Source organism: Panthera leo, chromosome B3, assembly GCF_018350215.1.
Source record: "Panthera leo isolate Ple1 chromosome B3, P.leo_Ple1_pat1.1, whole genome shotgun sequence".
Taxonomy (NCBI): Eukaryota; Metazoa; Chordata; class Mammalia; order Carnivora; family Felidae; genus Panthera; species Panthera leo.
Genome location: NC_056684.1, coordinates 62,456,975 through 62,474,693, shown reverse-complemented (window position 1 = coordinate 62,474,693; position 17,719 = coordinate 62,456,975). Strand labels below are relative to the sequence as shown.

The window sequence follows — 17,719 nt, the reverse complement described above, 5'->3', positions numbered from 1 at the left end:
CTCCAAAGCACCAACTGTACAAGGACAGGGTGGGGAAGTGGCGGCTTAGCGGAAGCATGTGTGAATAAAACTGAGGGTTTTCGCTCACAGCCAAGTCCATAGGAGTCAAATGAAAAGCTGCTAACTAAGCGGACAGACGCTTGGGCTGCTAAATTGAAGTCAAGTATTGAGCCCAGTGATTCTCCATCTTGATATTAATCAGAATTGCCTGGGAAGCTCTAGGAACACTGTGAAACTTGCTGCATCCAGACCCTCTGATTCAGGACCTGGTGTGGGTAGATGAGGGAGGGAAGGAAGGTGAGGAGTTTGGATTTCTGAAGAGTTTTGCCCTTGGTTCCAGTGTCCAGCCAGGGCTTGAGGACCAAAAGAGACTCAGTCCATTCTCATTCTTGGCATGCATGTCAGACCACAGCTGATGTACTCAGGGACCCAGTTTTGGCTGCTTTATCATGGGGGAAACACACAAGCTGGAGAACACTGGTGAGGGGCAACCAGGATGTAGGAAGCACACAACACACAGTGAGGACTGTTAGAGAAAAACGCAGCACAGAAGACACAGGCGGTCCATGAGGTCCACCTTCAAATGGTTAGACTTGTTCTCTGAGGTCCTAAAGGTTAGATCTTAGGTGATAGTCTTAGGTCAGGTTTCTTATGAAACATCATGAGACAGAGATTTGCTTGTAGGAAGTTTATTGGGAGGTGCTCTGAGAAGCAACACCGCACACCTGCAGAAATGAAGGACTAGGGATTGATGGGGGCGGGGAGAGAGAAATTGATCAATGATGCAATCACAACAAGGGACACTCCAACAGGGAGCTTTAGGGTTGAGATAACCCTTCAGAGGCAAGTTGAGATGGCCCCAACTGAGGCAAGAGAGCTCGTCCTTTGAACCCCTACATTGGCCATCTACATTTTCCCTAGGAAGGGCTCATGAAGTCAGGCAAGGCGGCTTCTTTTGGTGGCTTAAGGAAATGCCCAGGAAGAGACTCATTTGTCAGCCATTACCAGCCAACCCTTCTGGCAACTTGGGGATAAGCTTCTCTGTCCCAAAGGTGGGATCTGGGTAGTGCATCATAGCAACCATGGCAATACCTACTTTGCACAGCTCAGACCTATTTGCTCCACATGCTAAGCTCACTCTACCTGGAATAACTCCTCCGGGATTCTGGTGATTGCTTTCCCTGGGAAACTTACAAGAAGGTAAGTGGAATGACCTATAGCCCCTACTACTGCAGCTTGTCTAGGTGACATAAGTGATATTCAGTGTCCCCCACTCCCCAACCATTACCCATTCTAGATTCTCTTTACCTTCAGCTTGTACCTGTATGTGTCCAGTTGGCTTACCTGGTAAAATGACTCAGATCCTCATTCCTAAGCAATATGAGCCCCTAGTCACCATGTCCTTCTCAAACCATGCTGCTAAATTTGTCCACTTATTATCAAAATTGGGCAAGTGTGTACCAAGAGATACTGTAGTGGATGACCTCGGTGCCAAACATATTCTTCCCTGACCCGCTGTAGCAGCAAATCTATCTCCTCCAAAGGACCAGGGTCAGGTCCCTCTGTGAGGATGTGGCTCCTTTTTTTACCTACTGGTCTCTTGGCACAAGTTGTTTGAAGGACAGAAAGCAGTCACACTTAAAGCTTATGGGATTCTTGATTTGTCCCTTGGTAGAAGTGTTCTACCTCTGGGAACCAGATTCTCTAAACCTGGAGAGCCTGGAACTGTAGGAATAGGAACCACAAATTTCCCCCAAAAGGGTCACTGGGAGTGATGATAAGTGGGTTATTCCTACTTTCACCCCTTGTTTTCTAGACCTCTGTATCATAGCCATTGGGAAATAGCACCATATTATAGTTACTGAATAGGGTGCATGCTTCCTTCTGGAGGATGGTGTCCCACCATCTTTAAAATGGGCCTTCAGCTACACCTTTGAAAGGCTGCTCTTTTACTCTATCAGCTCTACTCGCCACTGGGTGGCAAAGTATGTGGTAGGTTCAGAAGATTCCATGATCCTATGTCCACTCTTTTGCCACAAAGTGGGACTCTTGGTCTGATACAATGTTATGTGAGATTCCACGTCAGTAAATCAAATACTCTTTAAGTCCTCAGGGAGTGGTGCTGGTTGAGGCCTCTAACAGGAAAGAGAAATCCATGTTCAGAATATGCTGATTCAAGTAAAGGTTAATCACCAACCTTTCCAGAGAAGGATAGTCAACTTGTTACCGAGCTGTTGGTTGGCCATCAGTTGCTGGCAGGTTGAACATTTGGCAGCAACAATTACTAGATCAGCCTTGGTGAGTGGGAGCCAATTTTGTTGGGTCCACCACTACAACCATAGACAATATGCCATCTATGCCAACATGGCCACTTTATCCATGTGCTCATTGCGCCAACCTGAGTGGTTGATGACAGAGGCTAGCAAACGTTAACTAGCCAAGTCATTCTATCCATTTGGTTATTCAGCGTCTCCTCTGTGGCAGATGCTCTCAGATGGGCATTAACATGCAATATATAGATCTTCACACTTTGTGCTCACTTTCATAGATACACCAACATGCCTCTCCCCAAGACATTGTTTCCAATCTCCCAGTGTTGCTCTTTCTAGGCCTCTAACCAACTAACTGAGCCCATTTGCTACAGCCCATGATCCTATGCAAAATTTTACGTAGGGCCACTCTTCTGGGGAGCCGTGAGGATCCAGGTCCCCAGATATCAATATAATTCGGACACCGCATGACCTTAAAATGTTTGGCCATTTCACTTTCCCCATTGTACAGTTACCCTAGTAAATGTCCATGGGTCCCTTTGGGGAAGGACTAGTGAAATCATTTCTCTACTGCCATAGTATTACAAAGGCCTTCCCCCTAGAGACTTAACCTCTCCTTCAGTCAACAGGTTCTAGATCTGAAAATTGAATCAGGTCTGGAAACTGGACGAGGTATTGTGACTTTTTATTAGAACAACTGCCATCAATCTCCTGGCCTTTAACTCTTGATTTCTTTTCATTGTACAGCTCAGCAATTTTGTATGTGGTCTACAGATCCTTGGAGGTCCTTGAAACCATTTCAGAGACTTCACAAGGTCAAAATATTTGCATTATAATACTAAGATGTTATTTGCCTTTTTAACTGTCTAGACACTTGCACTGATGGTGTAAAAGCAATGGTAAATAAATCTTCTGGCACCTTAATAAACCAAGGCAATGGAAGCAAACTATTCTTGAGACAGTTTGTTCTTTTTTATTATGAAAGAAAGAGAGAAAGAAGAAACAAAGGAGACAAAGAGGATGGAAGGAGGGGAAAAAGGAAGGAAAAAAGAATCAGTTTCACTTAAGAATGTCCTTAATGAAAAAAAAAAAAATACCATCCTATAGGAGAGAGAGAGAGAAAAGAATGTCCTTAATGAAGCAATAAAAATTGCTGAAATTTATTAAATCATGACCCTTAAATACATGTCTTTTAAATATTCTCTGTCATTGGGGCACCGTCTGGCTCAGTCAGTGGAGCATACAACTCTAGATCTTTAGGTTGTGGGTTCAAGCCCTGCGTTGGGTATAGAGATCACTTTAAAAATAGGGATACCTGAGTGGCTCAGTAGTTAAGGATCTAACTTCAGCTCAGGTCATAGTCTCACAGTTTGTGAGTTTGAGCCTTGCATTGGGCTCTGTGCTGACAGCTCAGAGCCTGGAGCCTGCTTCAGATTCTGTGTCTCCCTCTCTCTCTGCCCCTCCCCAGCTCACACTCTGTCTTTCTCTTTCTCTCTCTCTCAAAAGTAAACATTAAAAAATTTTTTTTAATAATTTAAAAATAAAAATAAATATTGTCTGTGATTAAATGTAAAGTACTGTACTGCACACAGAAGTAACGGGTCTCTTGGGCACCTGAGTGGTTCAGTCTGTTAAAGTCTGACTCAGGTTGTGATCTGCTTTGTGAGATCAAGCCCCTGTGTCAGACTCTGAGCTGACAGCACACAGCCTGCTTGGGATTCTTTCTCTCCTTCTCTCTCTGCTCCTCCCCTTCTCTGTCTGCTCCTTCCCCTCTTGCACTCTCTCCCTCTTTCAAAATAAATAAACATTAAAAAAAGAGAAAAAAGAAAAGAAGTAATGTGTCTCTCTTATGAACCACAGTGCAACTGAGTCACCAGCTGAACTAACCCATTTTCTTCATGGAACACCATTTTCACTTGAAAGAATGACTGACAGATAAACTCTGATTATTTAGACTTTGTTATTTGGCAGATGTTTTCTCAAACCCAAACCAAGTAAGCCTGTCACTTTGAGGAAAACAACCAACAGTACTTACTAATGATAAAATTTGAGGTTTTCAGCAAAAATTAGAATTTTAGAAAATTTGTACACACTATCATGAGTTGATAGAGTCCAACGCTTAAACTTTTTCTGATATTAACAAATATAATTTTTACTATTGTATAATGAATTGTATCAATGTTTGAAAGGTCTATACAATCCAATGAAGCAATATTTTCCAAATGACTGAAGCGGGATGTTATAAAACCATGCATGGGAAACAGAGCCATTCATACTGCAGGGTAGATTAATAGACTTTAATATGATCGAGTACAAAAAATTCATTGATATAGTTTCATATTCTAAATTACAACTACCATTTAAGAAAATACTACTTGTTGAGTTTTGGTGTAGTCTCAAATTATGTGAAAAGGCTATTAAAATGCTTCTCTCTTTCCTAACTACATATCTGGGTCAGGCCAGATTTTCTTCATATATTTTAACCAAAACAACATATTGCCAGTAGAAGCAGATATGAGAATCCAGCTGTCCTCTATAAAGCCACACTTAAGAGATTTACAAAAACATATTTAAAAAGCCACTCTTTCACTAACTTTTTCTCTCATACACTGTAGTTATTTTTCATATAAATATACTATTGATGTTAACATATAATGGGCTAATTATTTTTTTAATGTTTATTTTTGAGAAACAGAGAGTAGGGAGGGGCAAAGAGAAAGAGCGACAGAGGATCTAAAGCGGGCTCTGTGCTGACAGCAGAGAGCCCGATTCAGGGCTGGAACTCACCTGTGAGATCATGACCTGAGCTGAAGTCAGATGCTTAGCTTAACCCACTGAGCCACCCAGGCACCCCTGGGCTAATTCTTTTTTTAATGAGTTGATAAATACTTGACGAATTTCTCAGTCTTATTTCTAATATGGCAAATGTCAATAGAAGCAGCCCACATAAACAAAAGCTCTTTGGAGATGCCAGTTTTCAAGACTGTAAAGTGATATTTTGTCCAAACCATTTGAGAACCACTGGTACAGGTACCATTACGGGCTGCCCACCTAGCTTGGCCCAGGGGTGCTATGTTCTATTCATCAGCTGCCTAGCTCTACTGTTGGGACCCTCCACTGCCACTCCTCCTTGCTGCTCACCACAGTAGTTGTGCCAACCTCTGGCTTCTATTGCGTGGTCCTATCATTCCCATCGCTATCAAAGAGCCAATTCTGTAATGGCCTCTTGCTGTCAGCCCTGGCCTACAGAGGACAGCCACACAGCTTCTCCCAGTGCATTCCTCTTTGCTTTGATAGCCAGAGTATCCCCTGGGCCTTCCTGTGGAACTGAAGCAGGTTTCTGGCCTTCCATAGAATACCGACTACATCGGGCTCACTTCTTTGAGCTTTTTGAACGCCTCCTCCATCTTCTGCTATGGCAGTTCTGGCATTTTCTTTTCCCTTAGCCAGCCATTGTCTTTTTCCTATCTCCCAGGATCCATGTCAGGGTCTTAAATCCTATTTTATCCGAGAGTCCTCCCATATCAATAAACTGTCTTTTTTTTTTTTTTAATATTGTTTTATTTTATTTTTTAATTTTTTTTAACATTTATTTTTGAGACAGAGAGAGACAGAACATGAACGGGGGAGGGTCAGAGAGAGAGAGGGAGACACAGAATCTGAAACAGGCTCCAGGCTCTGAGCTGTCAGCACAGAGCCCGACATGGGGCTCGAACTCACGAACCACAAGATCATGACCTGAGCCGAAGTCGGACGCTTAACCGACTGAGCCACCCAGGCGCCCCCTTTTTTTTTTTTAAACTTAGCATTCAGACTTGGCTCCCCACGGATCCAGCCTATACATCCTCTCCTGGTTCATGCCAGTACAAGTTGGCTACTTTTGTAGCTCCTTTGCAGGTGTAGCCCTCTTCCTTTCCTATCAGGCTCCTGAACATCCCTGGCTGGGTTTTGTTGCAGCTTTGCCCTTATGTGTTGGTCTTGGAGGCCAAGAGAGAGAGGCAGTTTCCTTTGACACCTGAGAGCAATTCCCAGAGACAGTGGAAGCTGTGAGCCATCGGTAGCCAACACTCCTGGCAGCTGGAAGAATGAGTGCCTCGGCCCCCATCTGAGGTTACCCTCACTACAGAGACAAATTTAAGCTCTGCCTATGAGGCAGAGTAGTGCAGGGATGAGAACCTAAGACCTTAGAGTCAGAAAGGCTCAGGTTTGAATTCCATCTAGCTATGTGACCTTGGGCAAGTTACTTAACTTTTTTGAGGCTGTTTCTTCATCTCCAACGCGGAGATAAATAGTAACTACCTGATAGGTTGGTATGAGACAAATGAGATGAGGAACCTAAGTGCTTAATATGGTGCCAGCACATACTAAAGCCATGGATGTTGCTACTGTTATAACCGATCAGACCTTTCCAAAGCTGAAAAGGCTGCCTTATGGAACAGACAATAGGTACACCATCATGGAGAGTCTTTTAGCTGTCGCTGGAGAGGACTCCATAGAGATGGTGTGGAGGATTCTCTAGGGTCCATGGGAGTATTCACAAAAGATGACCTTGGGGCCCATTCTGTCTCCAAGCTGCCTTGATTCTCTGATTTCTCTGACTGCTTACCCTTGGTCGGGGAGAGGCACTTAGAGAAGCATATTCACTTTCAGGCCACTAGGGGGCCATTTGGTTGCCTGCAACAGGAATACACTAATGGTTTCTTAATGACTCAGGCACCAGGGAGATCAGGCTCAATTATATCTGAAAGCATTTTGAGTTCCTAGGGTAAAAGACACTATGTAAATCCAGATAATAAATAGGACTTATTGATGACAGGTTAAAGAATCTGGCACTGTTTCGTTTGGAGAAGAATAGGGTGAGAGGAACTGAATGAGGGCTTTGAGTATATGTATTCCTTAGCGTAGAAAAGAGTGACAGGTTATTTTCCTAGCCCACTGGGAAAGAAGCAAGAAGAAAGTTTACTTTGCAACACAAGAAATGCAGAGTGCATCCAAGAAAGAGGATGGAAGGAGGCTTTGGGTTGGCCTTACCTGAATCTTTCCAAATAATTCACCTTAGTACAGTTCATCTGATCAGTTCTGCCACAAAGACCAGAAAGCAGGGAAGAGAAGAGAGGACAACATCCAGAGACAATTCAGAGATTTTTAACTTAACAGGTTACCCTGCAGGGGCGGGGGGGGGGGGGGGGGTGCCTCTGGCCAACCTGGAAGCGGTATAGGGAAGGAGCAGTTGTCTTTTCCCCATCAGCCCACAAAAGGCAATAAACATTCCAAACAGTTGACATCCTTAAAATTTCTCAGAAAGTACAAAGGCAGGCTATTCCTGGAGATAGCATCCAGTTGACCACTGCTAGTGACAGACTCACACCTGGATCTCAGGAATGAGAGAGAGAGAGGCTGGGTTATAGGCCTGTGGTTTAAGCAGCTGATCAACACACTTAGTTCTGGTAGCCACTTGACTTCTGTACAGCTGAGGTAGCAGGGCACCGGTGCTAGGGAGGAGCTTCCTTATAAAGAGGCAGGTGTTGGGAAGGCAAAGGTAGGTCCTGTTGGGGAGGAGAGAAAATGTGTAGGGCAAAGGGGGTCCTGCCCCACAGAGTCAGAAGCCAGCTGTCAGGTTCACACATGCTGGGGAGGGGGAGGTCACCCACAGGACCTCCGCCACCACCACAGTCCTCTGCCCACTCACCAGCACACAGGCACAGTCTCACATACCCATTAAGACACCCAAGCAGTCCGCTCACCCAGCTCTGGGAACACAGGAAGTAGAATTCAAGGAGGAGGGAAACAGAAATTCTGGAAATCCTTACCCAGAGTGGGGGAAACAGAAGGCAAGAGAGGAAGACAGAAGGACGGGGAAGGCACAGGGGAAAGGGGCTACTGAGAGTCGAAGCTTGGCTAGGGGACGTTGGCACCGACCAGACCGTAGGGAGGACAAACCTCACAAGACAACGGGCACGTTGGGGGGGGGGGGGGGCGGCGAGAAGGGGACAACAGCCCAGACTCTGAGGCCCAGAGGGGATCAGAGAGGAGTAAAACTCTGAGAGCCATACTCCACGGGTTCAGTGCAGCCTCTTGAATCCAAATCAAGCCCAAAGCTGGGAATCGGGCACCCCAAAAAGCGGGATCTGGAACCTGTTGCAAACTTCAGGACTAAGGCGATTCTGGAGAGCCCCGCTCAGCACGTGGTTCCCAGAAACTTCGAAAGGTCTCGCAGTCTGACTCCGGGCTCTAAGAGAATAAGAGAGGAAATCGGGAAGATTTCAGCACCGCTCCAAAGCCCAGCCCCGGCCGGGGGTGGGGAGCAGGGAAGGGGCGCGACCAGCTGCGACCACAGTGAGTGTTCAGGGACGCTTAGCTGCCTGTGCAGGACGTGGGCCAGTTCGCTAGGAGTGAAAGGGTTCAGGAAACCCGCCCGGAGGGCACGTGGAGCGGGACGCCGGCCGAGAGCATGAGCATGAGAGTGGTATCACCCCGACTTTGGGGGGTATACTGAGGCCTGGGGGCCGCAGCCTTTATTGCTGTTCCACCTGTCACTTCGGACACTGGGGAGTGAAGGACAGAGGCGCCAGATTTGACAGCTCCATGCTCTGACCACCCCTCCCCGCCCCCTTTCCAGTTCCGCTCCCCGCCCCAAACGGCGCCGTTCCCCTTTTAAAGAAGCGCCCGGGGCTCCCATCTTCTCCGCGCCAGTTCGCGCGGGGCTGCAGCGACGTTGCCCTTTTAAGAACCAGCCTCCTTTAACTCTCTCCTAACGGGGCGTCCCGGAGGGGCTTGCGGCGCCCAACACAAGCCCGCCTCCCCTCGCGGCACTTCCGGACCCCGGCGTCGCCCTTTTAAGAGGCAGCCCCCAGCAGCGCTCCCCCCGCCCCCTGTTGCCGGCGCGCGAGGTGGGGGAGCCGGGCTGGAGCGGAGCGCGCCGTCCGCGCGGCCACTGGAGACCGGGCGGCCGGCGGCCGAGCAGGCGGCGGCGGCGGATGGGGACGCGGAGCCGGGCGGCTGTGGCGGCTGTGGCTGTGGCGGCGGCAGGAAAGCAGCTGACGGGCCGGCGGCGGCGGCGGCGCTGGCGGCAGTGACTGGTCCAGGCCCCGGCGGCGGCTGCAGCGACGCGGTGGAGGGCTGCGGGCGAGCGGCGTGAGGAGCGGCGGAGGAGCGCGGAGCTGCCGAGAGCCGGGGGCGCCGGGCCGCCCCTTGTCCAGTCCTCGCAGGCCGCCAGGCCCCCTCCAGCCGGGGCCGTGGAGCACCGGGGCAAAGGCCGGGGCCCCCCCATGAAGGAGCGCGACGCGGCCCCGGCCGAGCGGGGCAAGCCGGCCACCTACACCGGGGACAAGAAGGCGAAGATGGCGGCCAAGACCAACAAGAAGTGGGTCCGGCTCGCCACCGTGTTTGCCTACGTGCTCTCCGTGTCGCTGGCCGCCATCGTGCTCGCCGTCTACTACAGCCTCATCTGGCAGCCGGTGGGCGCCGGGACCTCGGGGGGAGCCGCCGGCCCGCCCCCCGGCGGCTCCAACGCCACCGGCCCGTCCGGGACTTCGGGGGCGGCGGCCGGGCCCAATGCCACAGGGTCGTCCCGCCGCGAGGCACCGCGCGACGCGCCCCCGCTGCAGGCGGCGCGGCCCATGCCTCCGGAGCCCTCTGCAGACAGTCCCCCGGCCGGGCCGCTGGAGCGGCCGCGGGGACCGGAGGAGGACGAGGAGGAAGCGGCGGCGGCGCCCGGGAGTCGTTGAGCCCCTCCGCGCCAGGGGCGGCCGGGAACCATTCTCCCCTCCCCACGCCCGGAGGCAGGACTTTGCAGCAGGACGGGGCGGGGAGCCCGCGGGAGTGACCCCCACGGGAGTGAACGCCCTCTCTCCCCGCAACGATCGCCACCTCGCCCGGGGAGCCAGGGGCCTGCATCCCGATCTTCAAGCCAAGGGACCACGATTCGCCGGGGGCTCGGGGTTTGGTCTTCCCAGGACCGTGCTGCGCCAGGGCTCTGAGCCATAAAGGGAATGGGGGGAGGGGTGGGGAGATCCCAGCTCCGAACCCTTTTTCGCCGCTAGCTCTTGTGTATCCTACGTGCAGGAGTGACTCGGGCTTTCCCCCAAGACTCAGGGGAAGGAGGGAGCTGTAGGGGCTCTTCTTTAATAAGCTGAAGCTCTCACAAGGAGGAGGGCACCAAAAGTAGTGGAGCTCAGGTACGTCAACCTAGTTGCAGTGGCCACAGATGCATTTAATTTATAGATCCCTGTATATAGTTGTTGACATATGCACTAGAAGCTATAATTACACAGAACTATATGTATCCTCCCACAACCCTGGTTAGCTTCCGACCGATGGGGTCACGCAAGGGCTATTTGCTGGCCCCCAAAGTGCAGCTAACCAGAAGGGCACAAACACTGTTTTTTTTCATCATCCACTCTCTCCCCTTTACCCCCTCCTATTTCAGAAAGATAGGTTTATGGCCCAAAAGAGTATAATCATTCTTAGACTTGAGAGGACAGTGGGAAACCTTAAAAGAAGTAGAAGCAGTTTAGGGAGGGTGGAGAACGAACTAATCCCCTCCTCTTCCCACCCTAGTGCCCCCACGGAAGAGGCTTCCTGTTGCGGCCCTAAGTATCTGGATATGGGCCAGGGAAGAAGGAAGGGAAAGAGCAATGCCTCTGTGCTTCAATCCTTGGCCTTCTCCTCACAGAGTTCTTTTAGGAAGAGCAAGCTTTTGTAAGTAGAGTGGCTCACAAGTGTTTTTATTTTATTTTCTGCTCCTCAAGATCTTGTCTTGTTCCAGTAATCACCCTTGCCTTCTTCCCTCTTTGCTGAGCCTGTGACAATGTAGCCCTGCAATTAGGGCCAAATTTGTTGTGAAACCAGAGCGTTGAGCACGTTTTCTGGTTTTGACTTGTATTATAGAACCAGAAAGGCTAAAAAGTGAGCTTCAAACTCAGGATTGTGCTTTGATAGCCGGTTGATAGACCAGCCGTGGGAAGGTTACATTGGCTTGTCTTTACGTCTCCTGATAAACCTACTTATTTGCAGCCTATACTTTGAGATGAAAAACACCAAGAGAAATGACATCTGTATAGTTCTGGGACAGCAAGAATTCTACATACTCAATTTGGATTCCATTTCCTTCTGCCACTTGCTTTTAGGCAATTGAGTGTGGGTAGTGACAAGATATCAAACCCCTTAGTGTTTCCTTTTTGGGAAATGAGGCACTTTTTAAAAAACAAAAACAAAAACTTATCCACCTGAGTCCTGAAACAGTTGGTCTCTCCAGTTTTTTGGCCTCCACTCTAGTTAGCTCTGATCCAAGTTTACAGGACAACAAGCCTTGCTTTAAGCCATGTTCTGTTGTGGGCAGGATAACAGCAGCTGAGCTGTCATAGTCTGGGAGCAGGCTGGTCGCACCCCCAAGGTGTCTTGGCTGGAGGAGATTTCTGAGCAGCTGATGTGACTTTGGTCATTAGGAAGCCTTTGAGGCCTTTTTAAATTTTCGGTGGGGGGCCTGGGGGTTGGGGAAGAAACATAAAATGCCACTTTATAACTTCAATAATAGCCTGTAATTTATATTTATTGTGTGAATTTTTAGTCCTATATTTTAATAATTTGTAAATTGATCTCTTATTCCAAGAATCCTTTGAACTTGCCGGAGAACACCTGGGAATCCAGTCCCCTGTCCCCATCCCTGCATTCTGGACTGTTTAATCCACTTTGGGATGGATCAAAGAGTCTAGAGAGACCACTCATAGGTCCAGCTGCTGGCCTCCAGACTCTAAAGCCTTCACTGGAATTGGGACATTAGCTCCAGCTCTAGCTGTGAACATGACCAGAGACATTATTTATAATTCAGCCATTTAAGATATACCTGTACTCAAAAAGTCCTGTATATTTTTTAAAAGTTTTATTTTTCAGGTGAACAAAAATACATTCTAAGAACTCTACATAAGCCTGTGTAAGTTGACCATTTCTCTTTCGTACTCCTTGGGGAAGGAGTAGAGTTTGGAAGAAGACATGGTCTGAGATGTGGCGGACAGACGTTGATGAATAGGTGTCAGAGGAAAAAGCAATTGCCCTACTGTACTTTTGTGCCTGATGGCTTCACTGAATTGATTGGTTAAGCGTGGCAGGGATGCATCTTGGGAAGCAGTCATGGGGTCGGATGAACAGTGATACCTAGCTCAGCCACCTTTTACCAACCTTAAAAAGGTTCAAAACAGTTCTGCTCTTAAGAGATTCTGAGCAGATACCTAGCTGAGGATGCTCAAGGACCAGTAAGCCAACATATTAAGAATTATGACAAACACTGAGCTGGCTGAGAGCTGCGGTGAGGATAGGCCACCTGACAGCACCACTGTTCTCACCTTTAAACCACTGGCCCCTAGATAGTTCGAAAAGTGCCAACACTGGGAAAGAGGTGCTGACATACGTGCAGTGGTTGGCCAGAGCTTTGTCCACAGGGGAGCAGGTGAGAGAGCCAAATGGCTCAGAGAAGGTGTAGGTTGCTTCAAAGGTGAGGCTTTTTCACGCCCTAAAGCAAACAATAAAAGACAGGTGGGTGAAAAGCAAAATAAAAGGGATTAGCAATGCTGCAAAATACACGGCACACAGTTGAACTCAGCTCATTATTAGACAATGCTGCCCAGTACAAAGTGGAGTGAGAAGCCGTGTTGGTGGGGCCCCCTGAGGTCTGCACTTCTCCAGAGCTGTTGGGGGTAGCTTCTGTGCTTTTACATCACCTTGTAGTCTGCAGGGAGCATGGAAAAAGTCCGCCCTTCTTTTATTTCCCTCTTCAGCCTACACAATGGCTTTTTGTGAGAGGGCTTGGTAAGGCAGAGCAGAAGGGAAGTGAAAGAGTTTCCAAGGTTCTTCTAGTTGCCCCCCCACCTTTGTGTAGACGGTGACATGTGGCTTTTGCAGTTGCACACAGCTTCACGCATTGGGCACATACAGCGGAGTGTGTGGCAAGAGCCTGCTGGCTGATAAGAAGGACACTGTTCGGCCAGAACAGGACTGGGTTGGTGGGGAGCAGTGGCCGAACAGCTTTATTTTCATAGGTTAGAAATCAGCTGCAAAAGTGCCCGTCAGGAAGGAGAGGTCTGTGCAAAAGGGGGTTACTCTCCTTTAACTGCTTCCACCATTAGGGTAATTTCTAGGTGTTTACTTCTATTAGAAGTTACTGTGCACATTTATGCCCTGGCAGCCTGAGTTTGAAGGAGGAGATAATCCTCTTTTGAAAGTGAAGTTTTGGAGGGCGAAGGATCAGGAGTTTGCTAAGCTGTTCAGACTGAGTTTGTGTTGGAATCGTTTCTTTCCCCCATGATGCTGAGGTGCAGAAAAATGTGTCTCTGAAGTTTTAATCCTAAGAAAGACTTTTCTGCCTAACAGCTCTAGATTTCTGCACAGTATGAGAGCGCAGCTTTGGAAGCTCTTCGGTCTACCTTGTTTTCCAGTTTTCACTAGGGAATTCTAAGATGCTGTGTTCTTCAGTTGAGTATTTATATCCTGTTTTGAAAGGCTGGGTGGAGAGCATCTACTTGTTTCTACATGTTTCTTTAAGGGGAACCAAAAGGTCAGGTCCTGAGCTTTAGGGCTACCACAACTATTTAAAAGGGGTAATAATTGTCCTCCCCTTCCTGTCTGCAGAGAATGGAGGTATTTCTGGAATTGCAATGCAATAACAAAAGGGCCACAGCTGTATACTTTTTCCCTTTTTTTTTTTTTTTGTCTCTCAATGGAGGGCAGGACCACAATAGCTTTGGTCATTTCACTGGACCAGCGCTAAGCCCGGTGCCTGGCACATAGTAGGAAGTGCCTAGAGTTGGTTGATCATCTGGTTGATCACTGCATTAGATAGAATTGGCCCTAGTATCAGTGTGATGTCACTGTCGTAATCCACTTGGATATCCACATCCACAGCCCATAATCTGGTTCGAGGGAGTAGAAGGCTAAAGAGAAGCCCTGCAAATCACAGCTGTACCAGCCATTCTGGCCACAGTTTCTTTACGTCCAAGTTAAAGGACATGGGCTCAGCCTGCCTGTTCTTTCCAGGCACAAGACATACACAGCTGTAGTCCATGTAGCAGTCAACAGACACAACATAGACTATGTGGCCCGTTCGTTGCCCCCTCTGTCCCGACCCTATGGCCTAATGTTGAGCTATAAAAATACCTGCTTTATTGACAGTTTTGGGTCACATCTGTTTTAATTGCTGACCTAGCTTGTGGGTTTCTGCTGCCAGAAAACCTGTGTTATACTCTTTGTTCCCTCCAGTAGCTAGTTTAAAAAATAAAAAAACAAGGACTTTTTTTTTTTTCACCACATGCCCAGGCTCTACCAGGCTCTCCATCCTAAGTGTACAAACAGCCGTGACTCCCAAAGTCATGCACTGTGTCCATGAGCCACCTGGTCAGTGGGGAGCACCTGGGCCAAACCAGTTCCATATAAACATTCTATAAACATTGGCCAAGATACTACTGAGGGACCAGAAAATTCCCACCGAATTCTTGTCCTCAAGAAATTTACAGACATGCCAATAAGAATCTACTCTGGTCACTGCCCTGTTTTCTTAACTTCAATAATCTGCTTTTAAAATAGTTTATCAGTTAACCAGCAGTATGATTTTAACTCCCCGTAGAATATTTTCCACAAATCACTACCATTAATTCAAGAACTATTTATTTAGTGCCTGCAGTGTGCCAAGCGAGCCTCAAAAGTCCCCAAGCCAACGTGTCCAGAGAGGCAATTATGTTGATTACCAAGAAATTCCTTTTAAATATACCTCTCTCAAAAATAAATAAACAAGCAAACAAACCTCTCTCTGCTAACCTCAGTGTTTAGAGTCATGAGTTGAGGTTTCTGCCCAGCTTATGACCTAGAGGCCACCTGCCCCCCCCCCTCCCCCAGCTCTCTACTGGTAGTTGGGGCAGTATTGTGTCATGGCAGTCGGCCTCTGTGCATGGGCAGCTCACAGCATCATGAGGACCTGGTGAGGGGAGGCAGTGTGTTCTTGGAAGGGACCCTGAACTGGAAAATAGGAACCTTGTGGACTCCATAATAGCACTGGTTAGGGCCTTGACCCTGCTTTTTCCTCCTAACCAAATGGGAATTCATGAGAGCAACTGGAGGTAACAGATGTGAGAGGGCTTGGAGATGTTGGGAATAAAAGTGCAGCATAGACATAGGAGGTAATATATTTTCTAGGGAGTGTCTGTCCCCTTGGGCATAAGTGATGCCTGGAAAGAAATGCAAAGGGGCAGGTGATAAACATCATAGCAGGGCCCAGACCATCAGCGTCAGCATCACCCGGGACCTTGTTAGAAATGCCATGTCTTAGGCCCCATCCCAGGCCAACTGGGTGAGAGATTCAGAGGCTAGAGCTCGCCTTTGTGTTTTAACTAGCCTTCCAGGTGATTCTGACTCTAAAATCAAAACCACCGGCCCAGACTTTGCCTCCGATTCTGTAACTTAGGGTTTAGGTGTTTCTGTTTTGACAGATGGCTACAAGGTGACTTTTGACCTTTTTTCTCAGTTGAAGCCAGCTGCCCTGCTGGGAGAAAAGCAAACACTGTATCCCCAGAGTTTGTAAGAAAAAGGGGGAGAGCCTGCTGCATTACTGGTTATCTTTTGAAGGTGCCAGGAGAACTTGCCCTGGAGAACTGGTAAAGGAGGCAGGCCTGAAAGAGTCCTCCCTCCCCCTCCCACTGATGGTGTTTGCCTCACCTCCTGCCCTGGGGCCTGCTGCTCCTGAGTCAGACCTTAAAAGGAGCAGTGGGTGCCACACTTGTTCTTTCTGGTGCCAGGTCTGTGCTATTTCACTTCGTCGGCGTCAAGTGGATGCTTAATGAGGGGCCGTGACGTAGGCAGGCCGACTTGAGAGAAAGCAGCCTCAGTCTGTGCTTCTTGCCGCTCTTCTCCCTGCCTACCCCGCCTCGAGTCCAACCCTCAGTGAGGCCATGGCCCCCCCTGAGTCAGCCCTTCCGAGTCCTCCCCTCAGTGAGGCCGTGGCCCCCCCTGCGTCAGCCCTTCCGCAAAAGCACCGGCAGTCCTCACTCAGAGCTGCTTGCTGGGTCTGTGGACACTGATAAGTGGCTGAAGAGGCAGAGTGAAGTGGTATCTTTAGTTTCTCCTATTCCTTTGACCACACCCCCCTTCCCAACTTAGTCCCCAGAATAAGAAGATATGGCCATGTGGGGATTTTTGCCATTTCCTGTGGGGTTTTTTTTTTGGGGGGGGGGGTGGGGGGATAGGAGGGGTTGTGCCATCTTTTCCTGTTATTCCTGTCCTGAAGCCAGGGTTGGGACTGAAATTGACTGGTGGTCAAACTCTCCAAACTTGTGCCTTGTTAGATAGCTGGCTCTTCCTTGACTGTAAGAAAATACAGTCGTGCTGCTCCTTTGGGGGGGGGGAAAAAACCCTTAACTCCAGGAGATCTGAGCAAACCCCACAAGGGAGTTTGTTTCTGAGGAAAATATTAAGCAAAGACTGTGGCGGGAGTTCATGAGAGTGCCACTGATGGAAACAGAAGAGGGAATGCGCTGACCTGTGGAAGTCGGTGTGCAGAGGTAGGGGCAATGCTTAGGAATCTCGGTGACCCAGCTCGTGAGGCTCTGAACTCCAGTCAGCTCCTCCAGGACAGTAAAGGAAGCTCACAGTCCTGGAAGGCTGGGGAAACTTTACAAACCATCCCTTGTTTCCCTGAAGTGTTCTGATCCTAGTGAAGATGAGACTGGAAGAGAAGGTAAAGGAGAGGATAGGAAACAAAGTAGACAGAGATCAAACCAAATAGCTATCCATTTATTTAACACACAATGACTGAGTGCCAGGCTACTGCTGATAGAGTGCCTGCTGTGGGCCGGGGATATTTTGCATTCTCTTTCATTTTCTTGACAACCCTTCAAGGTAGGTGTTACTGGCCCCATTTTTCAGATAAGAAAACCAAGGCCTTAGAGGTTTAACTTGACCAAGGTTACCCAGCTAGCTGATGACAGACCTAGCCCATGTCTGTTCCTACCCTGCTGCCTCTCCTCAAAAAACATACCTCCCTTGCAATATGGTCTGCTGCTCCCCTCTGCCAAGGTGCCAGGGGCTCAGGATGGAGAGATATTCTGCCCCTTCTGCCCTCCGTGTTATGAGGCCCTAAGTAAAGCTGTCATTGCTCTACTATTCTGCAGGCACCTTCCTTCTCAGTTCCTCCAGCTCTGTGCCTGGGTTCCCAATAGTGCTGTCTCATGAAGAGCTTCCCACCTTTGAGGAAAGTCTTGTCAGCTGGTTGGAGAGGAAAGAGGCATCTAAGAGGAAGTCTCCCAGCCAGGCCTTTAGACAAAGGAGCCAGGAATTGTTGCAGCCAGGCTCCCATGACCCTGAGGTTTATGGAGGGGTGTCTATGCTTCCCTCCTTCTCCACCGCTGGTTCCATCCCAGGGGAGGAGGGTGCTCGCCCCCTTAGCTGCAGCCCTGAAGAAGGCTCCCCCT

The 17,719-nt window shown here is 48.7% G+C and overlaps 1 protein-coding gene across 3 annotated transcripts; it reads left to right on the top strand.

The window, feature by feature from the left end:
• Positions 1-9,313: 9,313 nt before the first annotated feature.
• INAFM2 (InaF motif containing 2) lies at positions 9,314-12,364 on the top strand. Of its 3 annotated transcripts, none has more exons than XM_042942421.1 (2): positions 9,314-10,447; positions 11,881-12,364. In XM_042942421.1, the coding sequence occupies exon 1, from the start codon at positions 9,539-9,541 to the stop codon at positions 9,995-9,997; it is 459 nt and encodes a 152-aa protein (XP_042798355.1). In that variant the 5' UTR covers positions 9,314-9,538; the 3' UTR covers positions 9,998-10,447; positions 11,881-12,364. The 3 variants fall into 3 exon arrangements, with proteins under 3 accessions (XP_042798355.1, XP_042798354.1, XP_042798353.1); XM_042942420.1 differs by having other exon boundaries at positions 9,314-10,970; XM_042942419.1 differs by having other exon boundaries at positions 10,830-12,362.
• Positions 12,365-17,719: the final 5,355 nt, after the last annotated feature.

Bases quoted from the DNA above. Each gene is read 5' to 3' on its own strand.
- INAFM2 (XM_042942421.1), top strand. From the start codon at position 9,539: ATGAAGGAGCGCGACGCGGCCCCGGCCGAGCGGGGCAAGCCGGCCACC.